The following is a 9,777-nucleotide window of genomic DNA, read 5'->3' on the forward strand; positions in this document are numbered from 1 at the left end:
TTGGTCATATAATAGGCATAACTTTGGTCATATTAGAGGTTTTGATCATAACCGTTAGAGCTGTTCACTATAAACGTATACTCATTGTAAGCTTGTAGTTAGTTATATCCAAAAGAAATGTCAGATTTCTTAGGTTGAGCTGAGGCAAGGCATTGCAAGCCTTTTAACACGTATGCAACCTGGGCTGAACGGTCATTATATCATTTTCAAAGGCTAATGATATATCCACAATCTAAATTACTACATTCACCAAACATTACATTACAACATATTAGTGCATAATTTATAAGGGATGAAGTAATTAAGATGGTCCAAGATAACAAACATTGGTGCAAGGATCTCAAACCCCATACTGAGTATTCCTTGAATTACAAAAATTACAACCATTAAATCAATGTCAACGCGCGCCACTTATGAGCGTAAACCCTACTTATGGCAATTGCATTACAAATTATACAGAGTGTCTTTCTTACCTCTCTTTCTCTTTGAAACTGAAATATAATAAAAACAGTATTTCAACACTCAAAAGAGTGAAAATACACAACTTTATTAAACCTTCCAAACAACCACTCACTTCTTCAACAAAGCACTACATTGTGCCATTATCTTCGACGCCCTTGTAATCGCATCAGTCATATAAAAGTTATCAATCGTAACACCAAATGGCGTCGCACTTACCTTACCAGAGCTCTCCGGTTTCACCGATGTAGTAAACGTAGCAGGTTCTCTCTCATCAACATTCACAAGATTCGGTGCAACAGTTTTAATTCGTGACCGAACACCACTTATGGTATCATATGGCAGCCTCACACCAGAAACTTCCGAAACTGCCCTTATGATCTTCCAGTCTTCTCTAGCATCACCCACAGTCGGGACAGCTGGCACCGTTTGTTGCGCACATCCTTCCGTATTTTCATACGTCCCTTCTTTTTCACTAAACGCTGCTGACGGAAGTATAACATTAGCCCTGTACACACCTTTATCGCCATGGTGTCCCTGATACACAACGAACGCATCCTTCGGGAGCTTATCCAGGTTTACATCATCAGCACCCATTAAGTACAAAAACTTGGCCGATTCAATGCTGTTATCAGATTCAGGCACTAGTCCAAGGTCCAGGGCGGCAGCTTGAGCGGCATTGAGGAGTAAAACGTTGATCCCGTTCCAGTCAGGTCTGACTAGGTTTTCGTTCTTGGCAGCGATTGATTGAACAAGTGAGAAAATGGCGTCTTTATCTTCACGTTCGAAGATTCCGGCACCGATTATGATGGCGGGGTTTTTGGCGGTCGAAAGTGCTGAACTGAAGGCGTGGCGACCCTCGGCTATCTCGACTAGAGTTTCAGGACCTGTGCCAAGATGCTGGTGTTCGTAGTTGAAATCGGCAGGTGCACCAATATAGCCAACTTTAGCTTGGGTGGCTCGAATCGTTTTGCGAATTCTTGCATTAACCATAGCAGCTTCCACCCTTGGCTGCCAAATTAAAACATAAAACCTAAGCTTGGTATTTAATAACACATCTACTTGACGATAAAGTTGGTAAACAAGAGGATCCGGTAGCAAGTTAAAAACGCCAGCACTATTTCAATTCTTTTGTGTTTGATTTGCATAATTAAGGTATAGAACAAGGTTGAAAAAATCGATATTGGGGAGTACTCGGTCAGGAATTTTTAGGAAATACTCGAATGTTGACTTAATATGACTTTTGACCAAATTTGAACGAGTTTTGAACAATTTTGACTGATTTTCCGAGTAATCCCAAGCTTTGGCGCAGTTTTGAACGATTTAACGAGTAATCAAGAGTTACAGCAGAATTTGACCAAGTTTGACCATATTTGATTGGGTTTGACTAAGTTTTGACCAAGTACTTGCCGAGTACTCCCCGAGCTGCAAAAACCGAGTACTCGCCGAGTAATTCTGGGTTCTCGTAATGAATATGAATTATCAAAATTATATGGTTAAAAAAAGCTGATTCTAAAAAAACGATTTAGGCTATTGCACACATTTGAATAAACGTTACGAGACATTTGACCCATTCTCAGTGAACAAAACCCGAATTTAATTATTTTGATATAATGGGTTGAAATTACGAGCTCTAATTAACAGCTTCAGTACAAGGATTTAAAGAATGTTTACCTGGGTACCGACTAGAAGAAAACAATCGGCCTTTTCCAATCCACTGATACCGCTATTTAAAAGATATCCAGAACGCAGATCTGCATTAACATTCTTACCGTTTCCTTCACACCACACATTGTTTGACCCCATTTTGTTCAAGAAATCTTTAAGTAACATCATAGATTCTGCATCACTTAATTTACCAGCAACACCAACAATTTCCTCAGGTTTAACTTGGTTGATTACTTCAGCCACCACAGCAAGAGCATCCCGCCAGCTCACAGGCTGAAACCGCCCGTCAGCACCACGAATCATCGGGTCATTCAGTCTCTGTCTCTTCAAACCGTCATAACAGAAACGTGTTTTGTCTGATATCCATTCCTCATTGATGTCCTTTCAAGTCAAACACAAGCTCATAACTCATTTGCAAAACACTTTTTTGTAGTTCACGTTAAATTACCTCATTTACAGTGGCGGAACTGGAGTCCGACTACGACTACAGAGGGGGTGCACTAGTGGCGGGATAAACACTAAGAAAACCTTATTTTTTAGTTTTTTTTAGTGTACATTTAAAAAAAAATTCCAAGTGGGGTGGATACCCCCTTTGGGGTGCACTATAATACGCCACTGCTCATTTATTTATGGGATAATATATTGAGAGGACACCAAAGTTTATCTATTTGGGTTTGTAGGCCATTCATATTTAAAAACGATTTTGTAGGTCACCAAAATTTATATATTGATCAACTTATGCCAAATTCAGATAAAAACTCATCGGATAATGTAAGTACAAACGAATTTGTTGATTAACACTATCTCTATTTAAGTTTTTTTTTAGAAAAACGTGTGTTTGCATCTCCTCTACACACTAAACAAAAAACTTTTAGTCAAATTTGATTTGTATGAAACAAAATATAAATTTGAGTGGCCTACAAACACAAAATAATATACTTGGGAGGCCTACAAACACAAAATAATATACTTGGGCAGCCTCCTTTTTTTTAGAACGGCAATATCGGCATCGAATCCTCTCATTTGCCACTCACGCACCCGTTAGGAAGAAACTCCTTGCATCTATCGCGCAAATCGTACCCGGAATGCTTTAGGTTAACTGCTTGGCCCGCACAGAGTGAAGGATACCAGAGGCACAACCTTTGGAGAACCCCCCCCCCCCCCCCCCCAAATTTTTTCAAGGATACATGCTCACAAACAACTTGGGCGGCCTCCTGATGTATAATATCTTTATTAAAGTACCTCATTTAAGCGTGGGAGAATGCGCATGACTTCTGGGCCCCGGCTATCGATACGGATGTTGGAACCAACAGCATCAGTAACATCAATGGTCTCGGTTCCTTTTAATTCCCAATTTCTAGCTTTAAACGCAAACGGTTTAGAAGTGAGTGCGCCAACAGGGCAGATATCGATTACGTTTCCCGAAAGTTCACTGGTCATGAGTTTTTCAACGTACGTGCCAATTTCTTCACCACTTCCACGGCCCAACATGCCGAGATCTTGAACTCCGGCTATCTCGGTTGCAAACCGCACGCATCTGGTGCATTGGATGCATCGGGTCATGACGGTTTTGACCAGCGGACCGAGATTTTTATCGACGACGGATCTTTTGGTTTCGGTAAAACGACCTCGATCAGATCCAAAGGCCATGGATTGATCTTGTAGGTCACATTCTCCACCTTGATCACAGATTGGGCAATCAAGGGGATGGTTCATTAGAAGAAACTCCATCACTCCTTCACGTGCCTTTTTAGCTATTGGTGTATCAGTCTTGATTTTCATCCCTATAAACAAAAGAAGTCATATTTGTCAAAAACAGAATCGCAATATCTTAACAGAATAACAGGCGGGTTTCAAATTATACACAATTCTTTTACATATATCAAGTTTAGTACTTTACTCAAGTATTTGCTGTCTAAGGTTTATCCACTTTACTTTACAATGTTAGTATATATAATCATATATCATATAATACACTAAAATGTTAGCGTATTAATCCTCGGGTTCAAACCGATTTTAGCAAACTTTTAGATGTTAACGAACAGATCATAGCAAAGATAGCACATAGTAGTTTCAAGTTTTGGTGTCGTTTTATTATTCATTGGAGGAGTATATGTGGCTAATGCACGATTTTGTGCATCAGTTCATGTGTACACTTGTCCATAAGTTTATTGAGATTGAATCCCCTTCATTGCTTGTTGAGTTAAACTTAATCGAAAGACAAAATGCATACATAACAGCAGGGTTTCACTTGAACACCTGCTTGTTACTCTAGCAAACAAATGAGTTTTCACTCACTACTGTTAAAGTAGTCAACAAAGACCATAATATTAAATATTTTTCCATAAAAGAAAAAAAAAAAAATTGAACTTCGAAACCTCTTCTGTCTTGGTACAACCATATTTTGTTAGACATAACATTGTATTCATTACAAATAATAAATGATTTTTTCAGATATTTGAACATGAATTATATCCACAAGTTTTCTTTAATTTGCAGTTATTAAATCACTTCGGATACTTCATCAACTAATACACGTATAAAACTAATTATATCATCACAAAAATCACACAAATTATTAATATTTTAAAACAAATTAATTTCAAACCTAACCTGGAAGTGCAGGCATTGCACAAGAAGCGACAGGTTTGGGTGATTTTTCAACCTCAACAAGACACATCCGACAATTACCGGCAATAGAGAGACGATCATGATAACAAAACCGGGGGATATCAACTCCGGCGACGGTACACGCCTGCAAAACAGTCATACCTTTTGGGATCTTAACTGGATATCCATCAACAAATACCTCGATGACGTCATCGGGGTTAGGGAAATGAACCCTAGCTCCGGCAACAGGTGTACGTTTCGGGAGATCGGGTTCTGGCACAGGCGTCTCAGCTACGGCTTCCGGTTTGTTGAGCTCCGGTGTTGAAACGATGGTTCGGATTAGTGTTTTTCCAGGATTGGTTGATGAAAAAACCCTAGATCGAAGGGTTCTGGAAGCTATTAAACCTAATCCCATTTGACTTTTAGATTTGTGTCCAGATATCTGAAGATTTGTGTTGAACTAGGGGAAGTGGAGTTGTGGCGATTATTTGGGCGAAGAAATGGGGTAGGGCGTGTGTCTACGTTGTACACTATACTGCTATACATACCGGGGTCGGGTGAAACTAACCGTTCATATCACTATAAACGCAATATAAACGCGGTAAGTTATTCATTATTCATTGGTCTCATAGCGAGGTATTTGACCTCTATATAATACGTTTTAGAAATTATTGCATTCGTTTCATAAAAATTACACCATTATTATACATAATGCATGTTTTAAACAAGTGAACGATTATTTAAGAAATAATCCCCATAATACATCGGTTTCCAAATACTACACACGTGACATAAAAGTTGAATATAATACATGACGAAGGTTTTATTGAATGCAACACTTCATTTAAACAAAAATATGAGACTCCATGCACAGCTTGCTCAGATATTGCAAGAGCGGAAGACTTTCTTAAGGACCTGAGAATAAACATGCTTAAACAGTCAACACAAAGGTTGGTGAGATAGATAGGTTTAGCATCGATATAAATATAGACCACAAGATTTCATAGTTATAAATATATGTACACTCGCAAGTGTATAAAAGTATTCTATAAGTTGTTGAGCGCTTCGGTAACCATACTTAACCATAAATGTAGCATATTCCCTTTATTATGAAATCTCCCTACACTGTACCAAGTGTAGTAAAAATGAAGTACTATGAAACCGTTTACGATACTAGAGCGACTAGCCCAGTTGGGGTTGTCAAACCCGATAGATCTATCAATAGGATTCGCGCTTACATGTTCTTACAACATGTAAATATTAGTTACCAAGCTATTAGGGAAGATATGCAAAGTGGTACAACTCAACGTAGAATATATTTTAAGTACTTGTGTCCATGGCGTAAAACATAAACTGCATGTATTCTCATCCCAAAATATTTTTAGAGTTTAAAAATGGGACTATATACTCACAGTTCTAAAAGTATATTAATAATGAGTTTTCAACTTATTAAAAATGTGACCGTCGTCCTTGGATTCACGAACCTATAACAATAATAACGATTCAGATAATAATACGACATATGAATAAAATAAAGCAAGTTCATAGAATACTTATATAATAATTTTTAACATTTTATGTTAGTAGTCTATTGTTAGTAGTCCAAAATAGTACGAAAAGTTCAACAGTCCAATAATCGGTGTATATATATATATATATATATATATATATATATATATATATATATATATATATATATATATATATATATATATATATATATATATATAATATCTTAGAATTACCCCACGACGTATTGTATACGTATTGTCTTTGCATCAACCCAGAGACGTATTGTATACGTATTGTCTTAGAATTAACTAAGACGTATTGTGTACGTATTGTCTTAGGATTTATCAAAACGTATTGTATACTTATTGTGTTAGGACGTACCAAGAATATTATTATACATATATACAATCACAGAATTAACCAAGATTATAATATTTTATTATACTACTGATAACATGTCCAAATATATATAGGATATAGGAAAAGTTAACAAGGATATGGTTAATATAGTTTTTATAATATAAATTTCGTCCATACAACGTTAACTTTAGCAGATTTTGTTTTGCTCGCCAAATATTCATTACAACTCCGTTTAAAGTGAATCAAATTGCTATGGATTCATTAAGAATTAAATTTTACAAAACCAATTCAAAAAGTTCATCCCAAGTAGTAATTTTTAGAGCTTTACCCTCTTTTTGTGTCGGTGGACAGATTTGAAAAAATCCCGGCATCCACCCAATATATGATTTTTGATAAAATACTTCCACTTTGTCTAAAATCATGAAAAAAATACTGGAAGTCTTATTTACATATATTAACATATTTTCAAAGTCTTAGCCTCTAACACAAAGTCTAAGATAGGTTTTTAATTCTCAACCCAAAACAGTCCGCTTTTTACCGAATGGAGATTAAAGGATATATGTTAAGTTTCAAGGTGTTCTTCATATGTACAAGTTATAAGTTCTTATATTAACTTAATATAACATCATAATACATATAAATAATTGTTATTAGAGTTAAGTTAGAAAGATTAGATTAGTTTTTCAAACAAGCTTGGTGTTCACCAAAATAAGTTCTAGTTTTTACAAGTTTTATAAGTATAATAAGATAGCAACTATACAAGGAATTGAACAAGGATTTTGAGAAGTATTTTACCTTGATTATGAAGAGAAAAGTTGCTGAGATTAAAGTATAATATGAGAGCATTCAAGTGTGTGTTTTTAGTTTAAGAAAATGTGGAGTAAAATGAGTTAAAATGGTCCTTATTTATAAGCTTATAATTTTAGCTTTTAGTAAAAATATCTAAGATAAGTTAAATTGTATTAAGTTATGCATGACATATTAAATTGATTAGGTCATGGATGACATATTACACAAATAATTGCAGATTTCTATTGGTATATACCAATAGTAAATACTTCTAGAAGTTGTGTATAATACGGGTAAAAATACCGTAAGAATGTGAGTAGAATTCTTGAGAAAATTGAACGGAAATACGAGTATAGCTATCCTTTATATGTATTGGTATATTATAAAGTGTATTCAATACTTGTAAGGATGTATTTACACTCGTAATACATTATATGTAAATACATTTTAACATAAGTTAATTACGTCGTTTAAATAGTAATATATATATTGTTTGAAAACTCTTTAAATTAGTAGTATGAAAATATATATATAATACTTTGTTAATATACTTAATGAGATATTTAATTATCATATTTTCAAGTTAAATATATATAAATCCATATATATACACAATAATTAAACAATTAAACAATTAAATCAAGTTATGACGTTCGTGAATCGTCGGAATAAAAGGATGACCAAAAGCTTGTGTAAAACTCTTTTCGGAGGTTCAAGATTTATTAAAATTCATTGCTTATCAAGTTGGAATTATATAAAGATTAAGTTTAAATTTGGTCGGAAATTTCCGGGTCGTCACAGTACCTACCCGTTAAAGAAATTTCGTCCCGAAATTTGATCGAGGTCGTCATGGCTAACAATAAGAATGTTATTATGACGAATATAAGTTGATTCATAGGTTTTATCATGATTGAGAAATATGGATAAAATAATTCAATTACTCGAAACGTATGAGTGAAGCTATCGTAAAAGAGTGAAATGAGAAAATAGGGATTCGTCTTATCTTTTGATGTCATCACAGTTGATCTCCGGATTAAAGAAAATCTTTGTAATCTATATAAGATTTGATTCTTCGGCGATTAAGGAAATTATGATCCTCTTCGATTTAATGCAATAATCTGTCTCGATTTCTCTGTCGGATATTTTACTATAAATCAACCTCCTACGTTTCCTTATTTCCACATTTACCATCTTTTATACTTTCTTCCTTTCTTCGTACTTCCAAAACATTCGTCAATATGCTCCATCCAGTTTTAATTCTTGATATATTCTTGACTATCACATCTGTCATTCTTCTTTTTCATCTTCCACCGGAGGAATCCGTTAATTTCTACTATGCTCTTGGGTTTATAGTGTTCTTAGTTTTCCCGTGTCTTTATATTGCTATACGCATCGATATACACGGTTTGTAATTCCTGCGTTGTCTTCGTGCTTATATTTTTTGCTTATATTTTGGAGTTTCATGCTTCCGTCTTCTTTTCCCGACTTCAAGTCAAGCGAATAATGGTCTAGAATTCATAGATATGAAATTTGGAATGAACATAGCCTCTAAGAGAGAAATTGTAATAGCACAATTTGACTTGTGAAATTACCAGAATCCAAAGGAAAAGATAGAACTATCAATAGAATATGTTCTTGATATGTTTAGAGATTAGATTTAATGTAAGAGTCATGTAACATGGCACATGATGATGTTATGGTCTGTGAATCATTACGTTCTATTTAGAAACTCAGCATGACTTACTGTAATATAATCACGTTGATCAAGTGTCATTATATTATACTAACTGTGACGATCGCTCTAAATCCACTTGGATGAACACGTCATTCATCGATTTCATTGCGAGGTATTTGACCTCTATATGATACGTTTTGTAAACATTTCATTCTTTTGAAAAGGCACACCATAAATGAATATTTAAATCAAAGGTTTTCGACATCTGATGATTTCTACATATAGACAATCACCGTAATATAATAATTTACAATAATACTTCCGTTGACAATGCAGTCAAAATAAGATACATGGTGATGATTTGGTGAATGCAACGTTTCCTTGAAAAATATGCCATGTATGACTCCATGCACATAGCTTGTCTAACATATAAGCAAACAGCGGAAGACTTCTAGGGAACCTGAGAATAAACATGCTAACAAGTGTCAACACAAAGGTTGGTGAGTTCATAGTTTTAATGTTGCGCATAATCTGTATATAAAGGTGGATCACAAGATTTCAGTTGTTCAATCCAGAAACGTTTATCAAAATATTCTACGAAATTGAACACCCTGGTAACTAAACTTAACGTATATATAATTTGTACCCTTTGTATAATCATCTTAATAATACACGCAAACCAACGTGTACGCTTCTCAAATAGT

The 9,777-nt window shown here is 34.9% G+C and overlaps 1 protein-coding gene across 1 annotated transcript; it reads right to left on the reverse strand.

Moving 5' to 3' along the window:
* Positions 1-293: 293 nt before the first annotated feature.
* LOC139901455 (NADH dehydrogenase [ubiquinone] iron-sulfur protein 1, mitochondrial-like) lies at positions 294-5,237 on the reverse strand. The gene is made up of 4 exons (XM_071884168.1): positions 4,741-5,237; positions 3,370-3,911; positions 2,134-2,508; positions 294-1,470 (listed from the first exon to the last, which is right to left on the reverse strand). The coding sequence occupies exons 1-4, from the start codon at positions 5,150-5,152 to the stop codon at positions 571-573; spliced, it is 2,229 nt and encodes a 742-aa protein (XP_071740269.1). The 5' UTR covers positions 5,153-5,237; the 3' UTR covers positions 294-570.
* Between the last annotated feature and the right edge of the window lie 4,540 nt (positions 5,238-9,777).

Source organism: Rutidosis leptorrhynchoides, chromosome 3, assembly GCF_046630445.1.
Source record: "Rutidosis leptorrhynchoides isolate AG116_Rl617_1_P2 chromosome 3, CSIRO_AGI_Rlap_v1, whole genome shotgun sequence".
In the NCBI taxonomy this organism is placed as follows: domain Eukaryota; kingdom Viridiplantae; phylum Streptophyta; class Magnoliopsida; order Asterales; family Asteraceae; genus Rutidosis; species Rutidosis leptorrhynchoides.

Bases quoted from the DNA above. Each gene is read 5' to 3' on its own strand.
- LOC139901455 (XM_071884168.1), bottom strand. From the start codon at position 5,152: ATGGGATTAGGTTTAATAGCTTCCAGAACCCTTCGATCTAGGGTTTTT. The intron at 3,912-4,740 runs GTTAGGTTTGAA...TTTTGTTTATAG, and splicing joins TGCAATGCCTGCACTTCCAG to GGATGAAAATCAAGACTGAT. The intron at 2,509-3,369 runs GTACTTTAATAA...TTGACTTGAAAG, and splicing joins TTCTCCCACGCTTAAATGAG to GACATCAATGAGGAATGGAT.